At 33.2% G+C, this 23219-nt stretch overlaps 1 protein-coding gene across 1 annotated transcript; it reads right to left on the bottom strand.

Moving 5' to 3' along the window:
- Positions 1 to 142: 142 nt before the first annotated feature.
- On the bottom strand, positions 143 to 8257 carry LOC128168979 (uncharacterized). The gene is made up of 5 exons (XM_052835146.1): positions 8166 to 8257; positions 7627 to 7685; positions 7058 to 7186; positions 6274 to 6324; positions 143 to 1709 (listed from the first exon to the last, which is right to left on the bottom strand). Exons 1-5 carry the CDS (start codon positions 8255 to 8257, stop codon positions 1537 to 1539), a joined length of 504 nt encoding a protein of 167 aa, XP_052691106.1. The 3' UTR covers positions 143 to 1536.
- Between the last annotated feature and the right edge of the window lie 14962 nt (positions 8258 to 23219).

Below are 23219 nucleotides of genomic sequence, written 5' to 3'. Positions count from 1 at the left end.
AAGTAGTCAACATAGCCAAAATTATATATATATAGATATATATATATATATATATATATATATATATATATATATATATATATATATATATATATATATATGTAGATAAATAAAGCCTTAATATATATATATGTGGGTTGCAATGTAAAATATTTCTACATCCTGTCAGTCTCCAGTCAATGGCGAGGAATTTGAATGTTTTACCATCAGATGTCCTTTAAAGCTTGTTTGCGGTATTTTATCCTCAAAACAATATGACAAACTGGAATAATTTAAGCCATTTTATTAGTTCAAATAAAAAAATATTTGTGACATTCCTTCCCCTTCAGGATTTTTTTCATTTACCCATTTTTAAAACTATCTATGTATATCTGTATTATAGAAAATACATCTGGATTTCTAATAGAAATTACGCCCATGTTAAACACATCCATAAAACTAAGGAAAAAAAAATCACATGAATACGATCCGAAGAAACGGGGAAAACACTAGTAAGTTACAAAAGAAAACATATTACATATACTTATTTCGTTTGCTGCTGAATGTCCATACATATAGATATACATGTATGCGTAGTCGTCAAAGTTTTTAAAAGGTAATGCAAAGCCAATCTTTCTATGATCCTTACCCACTCGATATTTCCATCAAGAATGAATAAGAAACCAAAAAGTGTTTTATGTTTTTGAGAACCCTTGCCATCTGACAATATATGTTAATGTATTGAAAAACATATGAGTAATAAGACGATTTAGTCACCATGTTTCCGTCTACAAGTCCCTTCTTGTCGACTTTTTAGATATATGCTGGTGTTAATGAGGGGCTTAATACAAAAAAGCGTGTCACCAGTCCGAGGCAAAACAAAGATGGTTACCAATCTCCTACATTTAGATGTATAACAAAAGTAAAATGAAAACACTCTGGTCATTACCTGTTACAATTATATGAGGGTATTCACAACAACAACAACACATATTCAGAATAAAAACAGGAAGCCATTGAGTCGAGAAAAGAGTACTAACAATCATATACATGTACATTTACAAATTAGTTCAATAGAAAACGTTAATTAATTTTAAAAACAAATCTATATAAAGTGTACTGAAAATTAAAAAAAAACTTGTAAAAGAAAGTTAAGTATTGCACAATAAATTTTTGGCAGCCTTCAACCCCTCATATACATGTCTTTAGGAATGCCTGAAATAATCTGGTTCAGATTGATCTGTAAAATTTAACCCTCATACCATCGATAAATATCATCTTGGGTGTACATGTGAAAGAATGTGCTGACCATAGAATAACATAATTTTTATTGATTATAATTAGTAAATCAATGAGAAAAATAGATCGTATGCATTTCTAAAATTCTCTCTATAACACCATAAGAATTACGTAACTCGTCAGCAAAAACATGTTATTTTGTCTGAAAGAGAAGAGAGAGAGAGAGAGAGAGAGAGAGAGAGAGACGACTATACATGTATATACATTACATGCATATACTAACACACATAATTATTGAAATGCTTAAAACTGTTAACTTTAGGAAGTTGATACTCTTTCCATATTTCTTTCTACTATTTGCATGATAAAATATGCTACGGCCACAAGGACGAAAATCAACGTGACCAGAATAAGTGCAGTGTTTATCCAGTTGTATCTTTTGCTTGTTGGTTCCATTTTGAATACTAATTGAGTTGTGTTGTGTTCAAAACCTGTAAAAATGCAAGTTTTAATACAATGTACATGTGATATTAAATGGTTTCTTAATGTTTTTTTTTTATTTTTTCAACAAATCGAAGATAATAGATTTGAGGGAATGAGTAACTATGTTCTTTTAAAGGTGTCACATGTATGTGTTGCATGAAGTAACAGGTCATTTGAATACCTATTAAGAATATCTTTTTTAAGAAACCATAGAAAACAATTATGAAAAATCACATGATCAAAGCAACGAGACTAGAAATTCATTATCACGAGTGTGGGATGGTGATATTCCACCGAGGATATAAGATTCACGGTCAAGGATGCGACTTTTCCGAGTCATATACCATGCATCTTGGCACCGAGGTGGAATTTCCTTATTCTAAAACGAGTATAAAAGAGGCCAATGGGTCACATCACCTGAGCAACAATAGACATAACTCTGATTATATGAGCATAATAGTATTCAATTCAAAATATATTAATAATTAAGTATAGTATATCTTAAATTATAAATAAAAACTAAGTCTACTGATTTTTATCAACATATTAGCAAGCCTCTTTTGATATCTTAGATTGTTCTAAATACTTATTTATTAATCCCCCTCCTCCTGTGTGGCTCCACTTTTTTTCCAGGGAATCATTATCAAAAATATCAATCTGCACGATCTTCTCTTTCACACAAGTTTCAGCTTTTTATTGGCTGAATTTTTTACGAAGATTGTTAAAGATTATTTTCGCAAAAAAATTAACAACCCTCCTCTCATTGTGGCCCCAATATACCCCGGGGATCAGGATTTGAACAAACGTGAATCTACACTTTTTGAGAATGCCTTAACACAAGTTTTAGCTTTTGTTTGGTTTAATTGAGGTAAGAAGTTTTAAAAGGATTTTCTCTTATTTCAATGTAAAAAAAAATCCATTCCACCTCTTGGTCCCACCCCCTGGGGGCCAAGATTTGAACAAATTTTAATCAACACTACCTGAAGATGCTTCTACATATATTTTAGCTTTTCTGGCTTAATTGTTTTTAAGAAGTTAAAAAGATTTTCTCTATAAAATGTTATAAAACATGACCCCCCCTTGTCGAAGAAAGTTTCCCAAGAAGCTAAACGAGGAGGATGCTTTTACACAAATATTTGCTTCCCTTTGCCCAATGGTTTGAGTAGAAGAATCTTAAAGATTTTCTCTTTATATTCTTATTGAAAATTGGACCACCCCCCCCCCCCCCCCAATCCTACATGTTCCTGTTTTGGTAACCGGTTATAAACTTAGTGATCGGTCAGTCGTTAAAAGTATGTAAAGGTGTATAATGTTCCGATTCCCCCACAGAGGCCACACCCTACCCTCAGTAACCTTGTTTTGAACAAACTTGAATATACACTACCTGAAGATGCTTCCACACAAATCTTAGCTTTTCTGGCCTTAAAGATTTTTAGAACAAGATTTTTAAAGATTCTCTCAATATATTCCTAAGTAAACTTTATCTGTCGATTGTGGCCCCATCCTTCCCCGGTGACCCTGATTTGGGCATACTAGAAAATACATTACTTGAAAATGCCTCCACACCAATATTAGATTTTCTAGCTTGAGAGTTTTTTAGAAGAATATTTCTAAAGTGAGCTTTTTAGCCAATTTGTTGTTAAGAAAAAAAATTTATTAAAAAAAAAACAACAAAAAAAAAACAACAAAAAAATGCAAGGCATTTCATTTGAACAAACTTGAAATCCCTTCCTGAAGTGATGCTTTATTTTAAGTTAGGTTAAAATCATAACCAGTGGTTCTGAAGAAGAAAATGACAATGAGAAAAAGTTTAAAACGACAACGACTACCACAACTACAGACAACGGACAAATATTGACCAGAAAAGCTAACTTGTGCTTTCGGCTCAGGTAAGCTAATAATGAAGACGACATTTCTCAAACTAGATAGTCGAATCCTACGCTGGTGATATGGCAAACACGTATTTATATGAAGAGTTGTATGGATTCTCATATCATTTTCAGTTTTGCAATTTTCCTTTGCCGTGATATAAGTTACAATGATGCATTATGTGATACAACATTGAATATCTTTTTTTTTATATTTTATGTTGCTGCTTATATGCAATATGCTTTTGTAGACTTTGCATCATATATTGGGACCGCTCTTTAGAACAAGAATTATTCAATTGTGTATACCTTTTACGTTCTTTCCATTGTAAGGAGGATTCGTAATGTTGTGTCCAGTACCTGGAATTGGTAGGCTATCATTTATAAATCACCAGGACCGGGTTGCTCAAAACACTGTTTAACTTTAACCACTGTTTAACTTTAAACACTGGTTAAGTTAACCAGTGGTTAAAGTTAGTATCCACTGGTTTACTAACCAGTGGTCAAAGCTGTGTTGCTCAAAAAGAATTAAGCCAGTGGTTAACTAACCACTGGTTACTGTTGTTTAACCAGTCGTTAGTATCCCACAATGCACTTACTTTGTCCGTCTGTCAAACATGGCTGCCAAAAAAAGAAGTGAGAACTTTTCACCCGATGAAATTTTATTTATAATTGAACAAGTTGAGAAACATATCGATATTATCCAGAGTAAACAAACAAATCAGGTAACCAACGCAAAAAAAAAACCTGACTGTTGGAGAAAAATTACCGAGTCTGTAAATGCCAGGGGAGGTGTCTGTCGGACCATCGAACAGGTGAAGGAAAAGTATCGTAAGGCCTGTTCAAAGGCAAAGGGGGAGAGTGTGTCCCAAAGGGTACACCAAAAAAAGACCGGCGGTGGACCACTGAAAGCCCCCCTCGATGCGGTGTCACAAAAGATTTTGGACCTGCACGAGGATTCCCCTAACTTCACCGGGTTTGTCGGCGGTGTGGAGGTTGGTGGACTGATCATTACAGGTAAACATTTAATTCACAACTTGATGTATAAATTTTAAAATTTACCCATTTCAATGCCGTTGTCTTTCAACGAGAAAATTTGAAACGTATGGTAGATTTTCATTCTTCAGTCAGTGATAATATTATTTAGAGATGCGTTGGGAGATTTATTGAAATGATTTCATATTTCGGCCCTGAATTTAATTCACTCCACGATATTGTTAACTTAATCACCATAAAACCGCACAAACATCTTTCCTCTTCCAGTTACAAATGTACCTTCGTAAAAACGCGTCTGTTTTGATGTGAATTTCATGATCATGCAACGAACTAACTGTACTCGCCCCTAGTATATTTAGCTCCGCATACCAAACATATGAAAAAATGAATGTATACACAGCAGTGTCTATGAAGTTTGTCAATACAAAAAAGGGCAGTAAAATCATAATTATTTTAAGAGCTTACAATAGAAACTTAATAGCGGACAGGGAATGACTCCTCAGGGTGGGGCGGCATAATTCTGGTTCTATAAGATCTGTAATGAATCTTACCGATTCCATAGAAAACCGATACCTTTCTTTATATTCCGCCTCGTCAAAATTATGACTGAAATGTCTGTAAATTCGCTGTTTCTTGTGTCGTCTGCCAAAGTTGATGTCAAACAACAACCTTGCAGCCATGTTTAACCACTGGTTAAAAGACTTTACCCGGCTTTGTAGAATGGTTAACTTTAGCCAAAAGTTAACCACTGGTGAAGCAATTTAGCCAGTGGTTAACTTTTGAGCAACGTAGTTTAACCACTGGTCAAACTTTAACCACTGGATAAGGGATTTAACCAGTGGTTAAAGTTAACCAATGTTTTGATCAACCCGGTCCAGATTACTGAATAGTAAATCAAAAGAGTTGTGACAAAGGTTCTGGCTTGAAATCGTGCTAAATACACAAACCTTTCATATGAGGTACTAACGTCTGATACAATTATAAAAGTTTTACACAAAATGTTTATGCTGTTTTTTGACTCTGGGATAAAACCTGCAATATACACGCTACTAAAAGACTCGTCCACTGAACCATTTTTCCATTAATTACTGTGGAACAAGCCTCATCTCCGTCGACGCGCTAAAGTTACGGCTTTACTTTCAACAAGAGGCCCGTCACCAACCTAGACTACAACAACCTACTAGATCATGCTTAGATCATGTTTTTTCTTCGAATAGCAAATTTACTTTAAATACATTTTAATTAATTAACAAAGTTAAACGTATTTTCATCTAAATAACCTGTCGCAAATACCATTACATTTAACTACTGTGGTTTCATTAATATTCAAGGGTATTAACTTTCGAGGATAAAGTAAAAATTACAGTTTCAAGGATACGTTAATTCGTGGCCAATAACCCCAATTAATACAAAATGTAAATAGAAATTGCACTTCAATGAACACTTAATTTCGTGGATCAACTTAATAACGAAACACACGAAAACTGGTATTCATCGAATATTGATGAAACCACAGTATTCGATATTCGCATTCTTCGGCAGTTATTCGAATAACCGAGTACTAGATCATAACAGTAGCCACAAAAAAGGGGGCTGATTCGGTATTCAAAGAATTAAGAAATGATGAGATTTTTTTTTTCAAAACCACTAAGCGTGTAGATGCAAAAGTCATTTTAAAGCGTTAGACTATAACGAAATTTAAGCTTACCGTACAAAGGTATTCCGGTGATAATTGGTTTTGCAATGCTAGACTTATTGTCTGTAAAAATATATGTATATAATTTTTTATTTTGCTCAGATAAAAGTTGACTGCTGTTTTATTCACATGTCTTATAAGTTATTTGTTCAGATATTTTGACGAATAGGCTATTTATTTGTAAGCTTAAGCTATTTGTTCGGACGAAGGAATGGTTTTATTTTCAGACTAATAAGAATTTGTTCGGTTGTTATAATGAAATACCTTGTAGTTCATACATTAATACATCTTCCTTCAAATAACTTATTCGTCCGAACAGCTTATCTGTCTCAACATATCCTAGTTCGTCTGAGCAAATCCTTATTGGTCCGAACAAATAACTTATCCGTCAGAACATATAATTTATGCGTCCGAACAAATGATACTTTTTTACTTTCCCTTCCACGCCGCCATAGCTTAGCAACTGGCTCTCTAAATTTCGAATTCTACAGAACCGATATGCACACCGGATACTATGGCCATAAAGCAGTTTTGGGAGGGCAATATAACTATTGCCAGTTAATTAGTACTGTTTCCGGAAGGGCAATATAACTATTTCTAGCGTGATGCAGCAGTTTTCTGGTTAATTATAAAGGAATAATATTATTTCATGTGTGAAATATCGAGAAAACTATCTAAAAAGTTTATGTAAACAAATGGTTCAAAAATATTTTTTATTGTAGAATAAGTCCATTTTATCCTACTCAAACTAAGAAAAAGGTACATGTATGTCATATAGTATTACAATTGTCTATACCTGATATGCACCCAAGCATTACATTGCAGTAGGTCTTCTCACAAGAACAATTGTAAGCACATTTTGCTCCATAATACGGATAAACGCATGGTCTGCTGCAGTTAATCCAATGGTACCCAATTGGACAATCTGACAAATAATATAAGTAAATCAATATATGAAGGCTTGGTATATATGCAGTTTGGTAAAACTTTAAAAAGTCAACCGACTGTCAGATTTACCGTATTATTAATGTTATGATTATAGGTATTGAAATTATACATCATAATACGTTTTTTGTCCTCATCGGATAGGCGTAGGACAAGTTGACAGATGCGAATTTCGAAGCTACGCAAATCAATAATTTTCCTGTCATTACAAATAATCTATTTAAATGTCTGTTTACAAATATGTATTATTTAGGTATCACTGAAGTAATAATACTGTAATTCAGTATCTAGATTATGTTCGTAGAGTGGTGTAGCGCGTACGTGAATTGGGAACTGATAAATCACGTTAATCTGTCTATCTGTCTATCTATCTTATTAGTATCTATCATCTATGTAATTAAATATAATTATGGAACAGGCCTGTGCATGTGTTGATATCTGCATCCCATCGTGTATTTGGACAGCATCCATTCGAGAAACTGTAAAGCAACAAAAGAAGTGATAATAGATATGTTCTCATGATTATGTAAAAAATGAATAGATAAATCAATGGATCCATACGTTAGATATTTTAAATTACTGTACATTTTGTACATTTCTATCAAACAACACATTCATCATTTTTTAAATACTGCATTTATTTTTTCTTAAGTACAACAAATCAACCGTTTATCACATACAAGCATCAAATATTTTAATTTTTTTTCAAAACTTACACTGAAACTATACAATTAGTTCAATAGTTTTATCAATAGATTACTTTTCTTAATCAGCACAATGTTTACTGAATGATGTTTCTAATGCATTATTAAAGTTTATTTGTATGCATGTCTTAACATATGAATAATAAACAAATTCACATTAAAGCATTTGTTTTCTTGTTTTAGTTTAATTAAACTCAATTAAATATATTTATTCTAAGAAATTCATAGAATTCGATTTTCAAAAGAAACCCTTACTTGACACACGGTCCTTTTTCTGTGGCCACGAACGAAAGCAATACAGTCACCAACATACATAATATGTATGCAACTTTTCTGTATGTTAACATTTTATTCCACTCAGTATCCAGAATACATGTACAGTTATTTTATGTTCTAATAGATAAACATTTCCTTGAGTTATATTTTGCAGTTTGCAACTGAAACGGATATTCATTAATGCTCATGTTTTAGTTGCGATTTATGAAATACACCTCATGTCGACGTGTTTTTAAACTATTTAATCTTTAACAAACTTTTTATAATCTCACATTGTCTTTTAAAAAGTTTAAAAAGTAAACGATTTGCAATATTCATTTAACGAACTTAATAATTAAATCAAATTAAGTAATTTTTAGCAATGGAAATATTTGTAAGGTGAAGCAATATTGTATGTAAAATGTGTGTACATATTAAGATATGTAATAATGCCACTAGTACCTAGACAACTTAACTTATATTTTATTTATTTACCTAAAAACTGGTCATTAACGTCGATGCAATTTATTTTTTCTAACAGAAGTAGTGTCATACGTGTCAGGTTATAGTTTCCTTGTATATTTATAACGGTTCTTCTCACGACGGTACTTCTTGACATTAAAGTTGTGGAAACCTGGTACATACTGATTACAAAACTAAAATAGAAATTTAATTGTTATGATGTATACACATCACATAAATTAGATCTAGATATATCTGAAACCATTATAATATGGATTCAAAATGTTTAGTACTTGATTCGAAAATTAACATACGATGTATTCATGCTATCTTGTCGACACATAAATAAAGATGAGTAAAACTTATTGAATCTAACAAAAACCAACAACTGACTGCAATGGAATTAAAGATTTGCTTAAAAAGATGAAGTTACAGTTGCTTTTGAAATATGCCCCTAAATTCAAGTTATTTAATTAGAATAAAAAGCACATATATCACCTTGGATACATGTGTTTAGGAAGTGCCGGTTTCAGTTTCCAAAAATAAATACTGACTTTGAGATTCTGTCTTATTTCTTAGGTATCGACAAGGCTGACAAAAATGGCACTTTTCTCAATGTTTTTGAGCAGGAAGATAGTCAGGGGCCTTTGCGTACAAGGAAATTATAATTTTATTGTAGGCGACTGTGCGGATATAGTTTGCTGTCAAAATAATATTTAAAAGAAAAATCGGAAATTACATTATTTATGATGTCGCATTTACTATCGCCACGCAGTCTAGAGAGGGAAGTATTTATTTATGTACAGCAATATGAATTTACTATAAATCAAAATGTGATGCGTTCCTTGAAACATGATTTTCCGTTCCTAGGAATCGGCTTATACAATAAGCGATAAAATTTATACGAAATTTGTTTCATTCTTTTAAATCAATCTTTTTTTCTAAGTTTAAAAGCTATTTTAATAGTATTGCAAAAACATGTCATCAAGAATATTTCATTATCCTTCCATATAAGTAATACCATAAATAATAATATCTGAGTTTGAAAATCATTTAAAATGTTCCTCTGTAAAATTGGACCTTTTAAATTGATCCCTCCCTCTCCTAAGAAAACATGATTTTCATGAACTTAAATCAATATACATGCATCTTAGGTTGCTTTATTTTAAGTGACAGCTAGGCAAACAGCTTTTACGATTTTTAATTTAATTTTCTCTTATCATAACATATCAAGAATTCATATTTATATTGAAATAATATACCATCGTGGTTGATACATTATTTTAACTTCATAGACATGATTATAGAAATAATTATATAGCATAATTGTGTGTACACATGAAAAACCCATCTACTTGCGGCGCATTCATATAAAAACTTCGACTATTTTTTGTGTCTAATCTTTCATTTAGGAATAATTTTTGTAAAAAAAGAAAAAAAGAGAGAAAACTTGCATGCCTTCCGAGAGCCAATGCCTTCCCAGAGCCAAAATAAGGAAAACATATGTACTTTATATGTTATCTATTGGTTGATATTATATGTGATACATTTTGACAAGCATTGTAACATTTGTTTTAATCATACTAGTATATTTGGACAAATAGGATATATTTATATAAATAAATTAAGGGAAGGAAAAATGCCTTGGTTTTGTTAAAATCTGGAATATAAAACTTGTTCATGTTTAAACAATATCTATTGTACATTATATACTTAAAAATGGTTACAGTACATGTAATTATACTTAAATTAATTCACGTTTACTGAGGTACCCTCCTCCCCTACATATAGCCTACAAACATTTTTTTTTATATTTATATATCAGATATTATGAATAAGAATTTTTAGTCGTTTTGCTTTGAGCCTGTTTGAACTGTATAAAGGTATTTATCATTTATTTCTTTATTGGCAAGGTTTGGCTACATGTATATGTCGATAAGGACAAATGAATGAATGTTTATTTCTCTCAAACCATATCAATGGTACAAAAAAAAACAAACAAGATATCTGTGAGCCAATGCTCACTAGTGATACCCCCGCTCTGATGTGAATATGCAAAATAAGCAAAGTCGACATTTAACAGAAAGCTGGCATCCGATTGGTACAGAAATAAATCCCACAATATGGCATGCCTAAACAAATACTGTGTTAAAATGTCAAGCATCTGTGATAAATAGCTGCTGAGAAATCTTTGAGGAAAATTTGTTTGAAAATTTTGTTTAAAAAATAAGCAAAGTACTCATTTAACAGGAAGATGACGTCCGATTGGTACAAAAATATAACCCACGATATGGCATGCCTTAACAAACCTTGTGTAAAAATTTCAAGCATCTCCGATAAATAGCTGCTGAGAAATCTTTGGCGAAAATTTGTTTGAAAATTTTGGTTAAAAAATAAGCAAAGTCATCATTTAACAGGAAGTTGACGTCCGATTGGTACAGAAATATATCCCACGATATGGCATGCCTAAACATATAGTGTTTAAAAATTTCAAGCATCTGCGATAAATAGTTCCTGAGAATTCTTTGACGGAAATTTGTTTGAAAATTTTGGCAAAAAATAAACAAAGTCGTCATTTAACAGGAAGTTGACGTCTGATTGATACAAAAATATATCCCACGATATGGCATGCCTATACAATGACTGTGTAAACATTTCAAGCATCTGCGATCAATAGTTGCTGAGAAATCTTTGACGCAAATTTGTTTGAAAATTTTGGTTAAAAATAAGCAAAGTCGTAATCTAACAGGAAGTTGACGTCCGATTGGTACAAAAATATATCCCACGATATGGCATGCCTTAACAAACACTGTGTTAAAATTTCAAGCATCTGAGATAAATAGTTGCTGAGATAAATGCGACAGAATTTTTTGTTACGGACGGACAGACGGACGGACAGACAGACGGACAGACAGACAGACACACAAGGGTAAAACAGTTTACCCCCTCTCCTTTGGAGCGGGGGTATAAAAAATATATTTACAAATGTACAAATGCAGGGTCAAGTTAGAAAGAGTACAGAGTTCAATGAAACGAGCTAATATTTTTTAACAAATTTGGACATTTTTTTTAAATGAATCAATGCCATTGGTATTCACAAGGTTCCCAATTTTATAAGTATTAACATTTATGGAATATTTTACTTCAATTAATTTGTTGCGGAGTAAAGAAAATACCTGGCACTCCATATCATAGTGGTATTCGTCACCCAAAGTGTATTTATTACATAATGAACAAATTCTATGACATCTGTCTATCTTATTCCATCTTCCAGTTTCAATAGGTAACTTATGATAACAGGTTCTAAATTTTGTAAATATGAATCTTAAATCATTTCAAATTGGAAGTTTTTTAAGATAAGTTTCCTGTCCAAAGCTTTTCTTACAGATTCTGTAATTCAAACATTTGGGTGCATTTTCTACATTCTGAACCAATCTTGAAAAAACTGATTTATAAGCGTCTCTTTAACAATAGATTTTAGCCAGTTGAAGCTAGAAAAACTTTGGTTAATCCAGACATAGGAAAGACCACATGAGTTAAGAATATCTCTAACATAATTCAACCATGGGTGCATAAGCAAACCCTCAGAAAAACATCTATAAAAATAGCGATACTATATATGCGTATGCTTACAATCAAGTGCCAGTAAAAGTTTGGCCCAATAAGTAATTATTCGTACCTTAATGAAGATAATCAAAGGGTATCGTCCAGTTTCCCCGTAAACCATACAATTTGGGGTACCGGACTTAAACAAATTTCAAAATTTTTAAATGAACTTTCTCTAAAATATATGTGTTTTTGTAGCCCTACACTTCACAACCATAAAATAAGATTGGGCTAATAACACTATTAAACAGATCAAATTGACACTCGATTGGTAAATAAAAATATCTTATTTTTCTAAATTCTCCATACAAAGCTTTTGAGGCTTGCTCAGTTAAATGTTTTTCTAATTTTAAAAGACCCACTACGAGACATAATAACACCAAAATATTTAAACTCATTCACAAGTTCAAGAGGTACATCTCTGTATAAAAAGAAATCTTTTTGTAACACGATCTTTGGGAAAGATTAATACTTTAGTCTTTTCAATGTTTACCTGGAATTTCCAGAGATCACAATATTCAGAAAAAAAAATCAGTGATATTTGTAAATCATCTGGGTTCTCAGAAAATATAACCGTGTCGTCAGCGTAAAAAAGGATAAAAAGTTTTAACATGGTATGCATCTCAGTTTCCAATTTCTCGCTGAGGCTACAAACTCCTTTTATACTATTTTGTACAAGGAAGTAATATACAATGAAAAAAGAAATGGTGAAAAATTCACACCTTGTCTAACCCCTATATTACACATGAAAAATTCTGAAGTGTCTTGTCCAATACTAATCATTGAATTGATTCCTTTGTACATAGACTTTATAAATCTAAGACATTTACCACATACACAATTGTTTATAATTATTAACTTGGTCCATAAACCCAATCTCCATACCATGCCATAAGCTTGTTCAAAGTCTATGAACGCGCAGTAAAGTTTTTTCTCGCTAGAAATCATAAATGTGCACAAAAATGCTAAAAGTAATACATTGTCTACCGTACAATATCCTTTCCTAAAACCCGTTTGGTCCTCAGTACTTAATTCTACACTCTCAGAAAAAATATCCAAACGTTCACATAGTATACTTGTAAACAACCTGCCTAAATCAGCTTAATAAAGTAATAGGTTTATAATTTTCTGATAGGGTTGGACCACGTTTATTTTTGTATCTTATTGGTTTAATAATACCAATAAGCCATTCCTCAGGCACTATGCCTGAATGATAGATCAAGTTAAAAAAAATCAACAAACAATGGCAAAACACGTGATACCGAAGTACATATATATTCGTTACATTAATACCCTGGGGCTTTATTATTTTTTAGCTTTCAGACAGCTTATAAAATTTCGCTCTCAGTGATCTGACCATTCAAAACAGAGTTATGTGTATCATCAAGAACAAATTCACAATTATTTTTATCATTATCACCACAGTTTCCTTAATTGACCTTTTTCATATAATCAAACATTGCTTTTATATCAGCTTCTGTTTTAATTTTATTTTTCGAACTGGTAAGGATTTTCCAGTATTCATTAGGTTCACCTTTTTACATTTTTGGGAATTGATTTTAATCAACTCTCCTATGCAGTTACCCTGACAAACCGAAACTGAAACAGTGTTTGGACCTAAGCACAAATCATCACCGCTGACAAGAGTTAGTTATTGAAAATGATCGATAAATTCGATGTAATGTACGCTTAAGCATATTTTTAAAAGGAAGCTTATTTATAAATACCTAAGAAATAGTCAGATTTTAAATAGTACGAACAATTCAGACGTTTTTTGCAGTCGTATATATTCCTACGCCAGAGTTCAATATAGTCTCGTTCAACCATCGGCTGTCTCCGTACATCTCCGACAAGCAGAGTGTCAGTCTATATTTAGAAGTCGCATCATCAAGCTATCACGTGACCTGGTATTTCTTACTTGTTGGAGATTAACGGAGACAGCCGAACATCTGGTTAAACGAGACTAGAGTTCGTTATTGGTTGGAGCCATACACTTTTTGAAATATTTCGAATACCGAGACAAAGTTTGATGAAATTAATTCTATTTTTAAATATTACACAACATGATTCATTACACGTTTTCTCGAAATTCTTGTCGGAAACGTCCAAGGATCCATATTATAAAAATGTGCCTAAGTCAAAGAGATTATAAACTACTTGCCAAGCAAAATAACATATCGTTGATTTAAAAAAAAATAATAATCGATAATATCAACTCCCGTCAGTACTTCAGTACTTTAATTTAATTTACATTTGACAGAGTCATTATGTTCTTTAATACATGCATTCATATTTGCTTTGTATTCTTGACTAATTGATCACAGTTTTTTGCAGTTGTCTGGGGTCCTGAGTTTGTTTTAGATACCCTTAGCCAGGTGGACTTTTCTTCTCGCCGTTCTGCATTGTGCGTTCAACCATGGCTTTGTATTATTGCCATTATTTGTCAGTCTTGGTTTTCGTTTAACATATAAAGTCACATCTGCTGTGGATAAGAACAAGTTACACAATTTACTAGAAATGTTATTAATGTGGCTCTTCTGTAAAGTATCAGTTGTTTCTTTAAGCTGTCAAATTTCTGTCTGCAATTCATTCAGTTTGTCTGTATCAATGCTTTGTTTGTATTGTTCTGTTTTTTCTGGGTCCCATATATACTGTCGGGTATTGTTTTCATCACGTGGTTGTACGGTTGGACGAGTTTCAATATCATGATAACGACTTATAAGCTCAAAGGTAATCGGACAATGAACATCAGAGTAAAAATTGCAAAATTCATGTATGTAAATATTTTCAAATAATTTAAACATGAACACACTAGAAATAACATAATCTACAGTACATGTACTACTATTTTTACATATGAGTTTGTCCTCACCAATCCTACCATTAACAATAAAAATGTTGTTTTGACAAAATTCGGAAAATTTGTAACCATAATTATTACAAACAGTGTCTACCGGTTTTGGTCAAACTTAATATGTATATCACTATGTATACTACTACGTTTAACAGCTTCACGTGTTTCTTCATCCCAGTTATTATGATTTGCTAAATAATCATCAACTATAACATAATCCTGTAGTTTACCCACACGAGTATTAAAATCAACTAAAAGACACACATATTCAGTTGCACGTGAAAGATTTATCAATTCTCTCTCTATTTCTAGAAAACAATTTTTAGATGCATATTTTTTATTTTCTGTGGGTATATAGACAGATCCAAAAAAAATATCATTTGGGAGATTAAGCATTGATTTAGCTAGCGAAAACCAATATACATATGGAGAGTTTGTTTATTTACAGTCAAAAACTTAACAAGATTTGTTTTGACAGCAATAATAATACCTCCATATTTAACTTAAGCTATATCAAATCTGTTTTTTATAAACACACAGAAACCTGATATGTCGATGGCGCCAGTGTTATCTGTTTTTGTTTCAGTTAGACATAATATATCATAACAAGAAATAAAGTTCGAGAACTCTGGGTATTGTAATTTTTGCCGCAGTCTACAAACATTGTGTGACAGAAATTTGAGTTTTAGCTGCTCTCCCTCGTGTCCCTATCCATCACGGTTTGGGGTAGATGCCTGGCGCGGGCGTTTTTTGGCAGTCGGTCACCGGCGTTCTTTTGACTGTACGTCTGGCTATCCACGCACGGATTCATTAGCGTCTCCGTGAAAACTTCGCCATCAATAAACAAGGTGTCACGAACTAGATTCACTTTTTAGCTCACCTGAGCTGAAAGCTCAAGTGAGCTATTCTGATCACATTTTGTCCGTCGTCCGTCTGTCCGTCTGTAAACTTTTTACATTTTGAACTTCTTCTCTAAAACTGCTTATCCAATTTCAACCAAATTTGGCACGAAGCATCCTTATGGGAGGGCGAATATAAATTGCAAAAATAAAAGTCCAATCTGTATTCAAAGCGGAGAAAACCTTGAAACTGTAGAAAAAGGGGGGTGCATTTTTAAAAATCTTCTTCTCAAGAACTACCGAGGCAAATTCAACGTAGTTTAGCATACATTATCCTTATGGGAAGGAAAATATTAATTGCAAAAATAAAGGGGTAATTCTGTTTCAAATCTGAGTTATTACGAAAATAATAATAAAGGAAAGGCGTGTTTCAATCAGTTTAATAGCTTCGAGTTCGGCATCCGGTAACATGGGTAGGCAAGACTTGGCCTGGGCAAAACAAAAGATTGGCAGTTATTAATCTGCCAATCTCATTAAAATTTCAGGATATTTGATGGACTAGTATATTTGTATTCGCTGTAAATATTGCTGCAAAATAATGCGTATTTGGAATTGACGATTGCCGATCTGCCCCGGCTTTTATTTTGCACACGGCCCGGGTTTGCATACCCATTTTACCAAGACACGTATTCCATACTTCTAAAACGAGGTTCTTTGTTTAAAGCAGCCATGACATTATACGAAAAAGGGTCGATTTGACTATGATGAATTTGCTTGTTGTGCAACAGTTCGCGTATGAAGGGAAATTTTGAAACATGAAAAATATATTGGTGCCGATTTTGTGAATTAAATTGAGGCTAAATATTTCAATGCGTTGACAGTTTTCACACATGACGTTGGTGTTAGCTTGTTCTGATTTTCGTTTCGTTTTCATTATTTATGCTTTGTAACCTGGAAACTATCATTTGTATTTCGTGATTTTTACGTATCAAATCAAACAGAGACTTCGGTAAATCAAACAGTTACGTTAACTATTTACCTGCGCAAATTAAGCAAAATCTGATGTAGGGCTACTGAAATACAATTCATTCTATCGGTAATTCGGCATTATCTTTTGCGTAATGGTAGATTAATGCAATAGGTTTTGTTGAGATGCTCGTCATTTTCTCGAGTTTATTCAGTTTAAATAGAGTTTGATATCGCTGACTGAAATATGTAGGTATATACATGTATATGATTCATTTCGAAAAAATAAATTGTGTTCTTTATTTGTTATACATGTAGTGCATGTTTCTTGTGTTTAATTGTTTACAATTTCTATTTACTAACCATATTTGAGTGTTAAGCTTTGAATTATAAGCAAGATACAGAGATTTGCTCACAATTCTATGTTTATACACAGATCTTAAAAGCTAAAGATTAAAAAAGTAAAAAATTTGTCAATATTTATTACGAAAATTTTCAAAATCTGTTCTTCTAGAAACCAACTTATTGAATTGTAAACTTAACCTTTTTAGCTCACCTGAGGGTGGGGCCACAATGGGGGGTCGAAGTTTAACAAATGAATATATAGAGTAAATCTTTAAAAATCTTCTTCTCAAAAACTTATCGGCCAGGAAAGCTGAAACTTCTGTGGAAGCATCCTCAGGTAGTGTAGATTCAAAGTTTCGAAAATCATGACCCCTGGGGGTAGGGTGGGGCCACAATGGGGGGGGGGGTCGAAGTTTACCATATGAATATAAAAAGTAAATCTTTAAAAATCTTCCTCTCAGAAATTAATCGGCCAGGAAAGCTGACACTTGTGTGGACGCATCCTCAGGTAGTGAAGAATCAAATTTGTGAAAATCATGACCCCCGGGGATAGGGTGGGGCCACAATGGGAGGTCGACATTTTACATAGGAATATATACAGTAAATCTTTAAAAATCTTCTTCTGAGAAACTAATGAGCCGGGAACGCTGACACTTGTGTGGATGCATCCTCAGGTAGTGAAGAATCAAATTTGTGAAAATCATGACCCCCGGGGATAGGGTGGGGCCACAATGGGAGGTCGACATTTTACATAGGAATATATACAGTAAATCTTTTAAAATCTTCTTCTGAGAAACTAATGAGCCGGGAACGCTGACACTTGTGTGGATGCATCCGCAGGTAGTGTAAACTCAAAGTTGTGAAAATCATGACCCCCGGGGGTAGGGTGGGGCCACAGTGGGGGATCGAAGTTTAACATAGGAATATATACAGTAAATCTTTAAAAATCTTCTTCTCAGAAACTAATCCGCCGGCAAAGCTGGAACTTGTGTGGAAGCATCCTCAGGTAGTGTAGATTCAAAGTTGTGAAAATAACAAGCCCTGGGGGTAGCTTGGGGCCACAATGGGGGGTCGAAGTTTAACATATGATTATATAGAGTAAATCTTTAAAAATCTTCCTCTCAGAAACTAATTAGCCAGGAAAGCTGAAACTTGTGTTTAAGCATCCTCAGGTAGTGTAGATTCAAAGTTGTGAAAATCATGACCGCTGGGGGTAGGTTTGGGCCACAATGGGAGGTCGATGTTTTACATAGGAATAAACAGAGTAAATCTTTAAAAATCTTCTTCTCAGAAACTAATCAGCCAGGAAAGCTGAAACTTGTGTGGAAGCATCCCCAGGTAGTGAAGAATCAAATTTGTGAAAATCATGACCCCCGGGGATAGGGTGGGGCCACAATGGGAGGTCGACATTTTACATAGGAATATATACAGTAAATCTTTTAAAATCTTCTTCTGAGAAACTAATGAGCCGGGAACGCTGACACTTGTGTGGATGCATCCGCAGGTAGTGTAAACTCAAAGTTGTGAAAATCATGACCCCCGGGGGTAGGGTGGGGCGACAATGGGGGATCGAAGTTTAACATAGGAATATATACAGTAAATCTTTAAAAATCTTCTTCTCAGAAACTAATCCGCCGGCAAAGCTGGAACTTGTGTGGAAGCATCCTCAGGTAGTGTAGATTCAAAGTTGTGAAAATAACAAGCCCTGGGGGTAGCTTGGGGCCACAATGGGGGGGGGGGTCGAAGTTTAACATATGATTATATAGAGTAAATCTTTGAAAATCTTCCTCTCATAAACTAATTAGCCAGGAAAGCTGAAACTTGTGTTTAAGCATCCTCAGGTAGTGTAGATTCAAAGTTGTGAAAATAATGATCCCAAGGGGTAGGGTGGGGCCACAATGGGGGGGTCAAAGTTTAACAAAGGAATATATAGGGTAAATCTTTAAAAATCTTCTCAGAAACTAATCAGCCAGATGATTCTTTATAATTGTTAAGACTTTGGCCCCAGGACAATTCTTGGCCTCACGAGAAGGTTCAGAGTTTGATGTACGTTTATATCTCATATATTAACTATCGTTAGGGATCTTTTTGAGAACTGCAATACTCAACATATGATATGACTATAAAATCATCCTGTTAGGAAAGGGACTAATGATTATAAACATAAGAATATCCAGGGTAAAATGGATTTTAATTATACAGGATCTACATGTATTGTACATTGTCCAGATAGTTCGTATTATGACTACATTAAGCTGATTTTATCATACCTATTGTTCCTCAGGTGAGCGATGTAGCCCATGGGCCTCTTGTTTGCCATCCTTTTTCATTTTTCTCATGATTGGGTATAATTTTTTTTTGTGTTGGGGGGGGGGGGGGGTACTGTTCGTTTATCCAGACACGGGATCCATTGAGTTTCCTTGGTGCACGTGTCCGTATGAATTCACGGTCTTTGAAGAATGACAATTTGGCAACGATATTTCTGGGGCGATATTTTAAATTTATACAACTTAATTATGTGCTCCTCTAAATATGATAATTTCATTATAACTGTTTGATATGATTAACATGGTTAACAAACCTGCAGACATCTTTGTTAATAAAAAGAATTAATGTGTAATTTTAAACAGTCAACCCTCCCCCGTTCTTCTAAAAGTTGACCTCATATTAAATTACGAAAAAATGTATAATAACTTTTTCAAGTAGGTTCAGGTATTATTAACCAAGACAAGATATTCTGTATATATGTTTTGTTATTGGTTGTACTGTGTGCACACTACTCACTATATACAGCTGGTCGGACATTTCGGCTCTTTTTCCGAGTTTGTTTCATGTATTGTAAGGCTTGTTAACATAGGCTACTTCAATGATTTATTTTTGATAGACATTCTTGTATGTTGTTTTAAGATTTGTGTTACATCATCAAATATTGTTGAAAACTAAACTTTTGAAAACTATCTGAACATACAAGCGTATCTATTAGAACTCTGAGGAAATTTGGTACACACTATTTGGAATTCCGGTCCCGATCAATAATGATTTAAGATCAAATTTTCAAGCAGGTAATGGTTAAAATAACAATATTTACACATAAATGATATCAAAATCTAATCCTTCTTTTCCAAATGTAACTAAGACTAGTAGACTAATTGTTCTCGAACAATAAGAGGTCTTTCCACCTCATTATTTTTTTAGGTTTGAAATAAAATTACTTCAATAAAGTATTTTTTCTGCGTTTCTTCATAAAAAAGTGTCAAACGATTAAGTTTGCAATTTTTTATTGCTTGACCTTGACCTTTGACCTTTATGTCATTTTCATCTAACAAGGTAGACGCTTCAATCCCAAGTGGTCCGATGTATCTATGATTATTGATTCAAAAGTTATTTGTGTTTTTTATTGAATGTTCGAAACGTTCAGGGGCAATAACTGCTAGAAAGGGACTAAGGACCCTGTTGGTTTGAATAGATTGAAGGAGTGTCTAAGTATACTGAATATATTAGTAAAAGTTTCAAGTCTCTATCTCTAACGGTTAATGAGGAGTAGCAATAACTCTATAATTGTTACATGGTAAGGGTCAAAGGGTAAAATTTTGAAATGTCTTAAGATGTCCTACCACATCCATGGAAAAGTTTTTCTCTACCATCCCAAACAAAAGAGATCTAAAAACTCATTAATTAAGAGATTTTCAGATGACCTTGACCTTTGACCTTTATGTCATTTTGTTCGGCCAAGGAAGACGCTTCCATCCCAAGTAGTCCAAAGTCTCTATGACAAATAATAAAAAAGTTGGAAATGATTTTATGGAAATGTAAATACTTTCAGGGGCAATAACTACTAGAAGGGGGCCTCAGATCCTTTCGGTATGTATAGATTGGAGAATTCTCTAAGTGTACTGAAGATATTGGTAAAAATTCCAGGTTTCTATCTCTTATGATTTCAGAGGAGTAGCGATAACAAGCTTTTCGTAAATAGGGGTAATAACTCTGTAACTTTTTAAAGGAAGGAGCCAAGGGGTTATATTTTAAAATGTCTTAAGATGTTCTACCACATTCATGAAAAAGTTTTTCCCTACCACCCTAAACAAAAGAGATCTAAAAACTCATTAATTAATGGATTTCAAGATGACCTTGACTTTTGACCTTTATTTCATTTTGTTCGGCCAAGGTAGACGCTTATATTCCAAGTGGTCCGAAGTCTCTACAACAAATAATGAAAAAGTTGGAAGTGATTTTATAGATATGTAAATACTTGCAAGGGCAGTAACTACTAGAAGTGGGGCTCAAATCCGCTCGGTATGAATAGATTGAAGAACCCTCTAAGTGTACTGAAGACATTGGTAAAAGTTCCAAGTTTCCATCTCTTATGGTTTCAGAGGAGTAGCGATAACAAGCTTTTCGTACACAAGGGCAATAACTTTGTAAGTTCTGGGAGTTATCGAGCAAAGGGTCATTTGGCACTATAACTTTTAATGGCCAATAACATAAAGAAAAAATTGTTTCAATATCTCTTGAAATAAAAAAGCTGTCCCTGGAAAAAAAGAGAAGAAAAAAAATAATAATAAACTAGTAGACTAATTGTTTTCGAACAATTAGAGATCTTTCCACCTCATTGTTGTTTTATGTTTGAAATAAGATTGCTTTAATAGATTAAAGTATTTTTCCTGCGTTACTTCATAAAAAAAGTGTCAAACGATAAAGTTTGCAATTTTTTTATTGCTTGACCTTGACCTTTGACCTTTATGTCATTTTGTTTGGCCAAGGTAGACGCTTCCATCCCAAGTAATCCGAAGTCTCTATGACATATAATAAACAAGTTGGAAGTGATTTTATAGAAATTCAAATACTTTCATGGGCAATAACTACTAGAAGGGGACCTCAGATCCTTTCGGAATGAATAGATTGAAGAACCCTCTAAGTGTACTGAAGACATTGGTAAAAGTTTCAAGTCTCTATCTCATACGATTAATGAGGAGTAGCGATAACAAGCATTTTGTACAATAGGGGCAATAACTCTGTTAACATTTAAAAGAAAAAGCCAAGGGGCTATATTTTAAAATGTCTTAAGATGTCCTATTTCATTCATGAAAAAGTTTTTCTCTACCACACTAGACAAAAGAGATCTAATAACTCATAAATTAACGGATTTCCAAATGACCTTGACTTTTGACCTTGATGTCATTTTGATCGGCCAAGGTAGACGCTTTCATCCCAAGTGGTCCGAAGTCTCTGTGACAAATAATAAAAAAGTTGGAAGTGATTTTATAGAAATTCAAATACTTTCAGGGGCAATAACTACTAGAAGGGGGCCTCAGATCATTTCGGTATGATAGATTAAAGAACCCTCTAAGTGTACTGAAGACATTGGTAAAAATTCCAAGATTATATCTCTTATGGTTTCAAAGGAGTAGCGATAACAAGCTTTTCTTAAACAAGGGCATTAACTTTGTAAGTTCATGGGGTTATCAGGAACAGGGTCATTTGGTATCATAACTTTAAATGGTCAATTACATGAAGGAAAAATTGTTTCAATATGTCTTATAATAAAAAAGCTGTCCCTTGGAAAATAGAGAAAAAAAAATAAGAATAAAAAACATAAAGAAAACAAAAGGTCTTTCACCTGAAAGGTGGAAAGACCTAAAAACATAAGAAATACAAAAGGTCTTTCACCTGAAAGGTGGAAAGACCTAAATATGAAATTCAATTATATCATTTCTCTTAGTGCATATAAAAATCATAGAGATTTTTCTCATTTTTTATAGGAATCCAACATAATTGCTGAGATTTTGTAAACTGTCTGATAAAAAGTTTCAAATCTTTTATAATGTAAAAATTATTTCAAAATCTCCCTTATTTATTTATTTATTTATTTATTTATAACACACCTCCATATATGTTTGCGCTTTAGAAAGACATACATGTATTCGTTTTGTCTCAAATTTTAAATTCTATGGCTAATTATAATCATGGTAAACAATGAGATAC

The sequence above is a fragment of the Crassostrea angulata genome, unplaced genomic scaffold (genome assembly GCF_025612915.1).
Source record: "Crassostrea angulata isolate pt1a10 unplaced genomic scaffold, ASM2561291v2 HiC_scaffold_74, whole genome shotgun sequence".
Lineage (NCBI taxonomy): Eukaryota > Metazoa > Mollusca > Bivalvia > Ostreida > Ostreidae > Magallana > Magallana angulata.
This window is presented reverse-complemented; position numbering and strand designations above follow the sequence as displayed.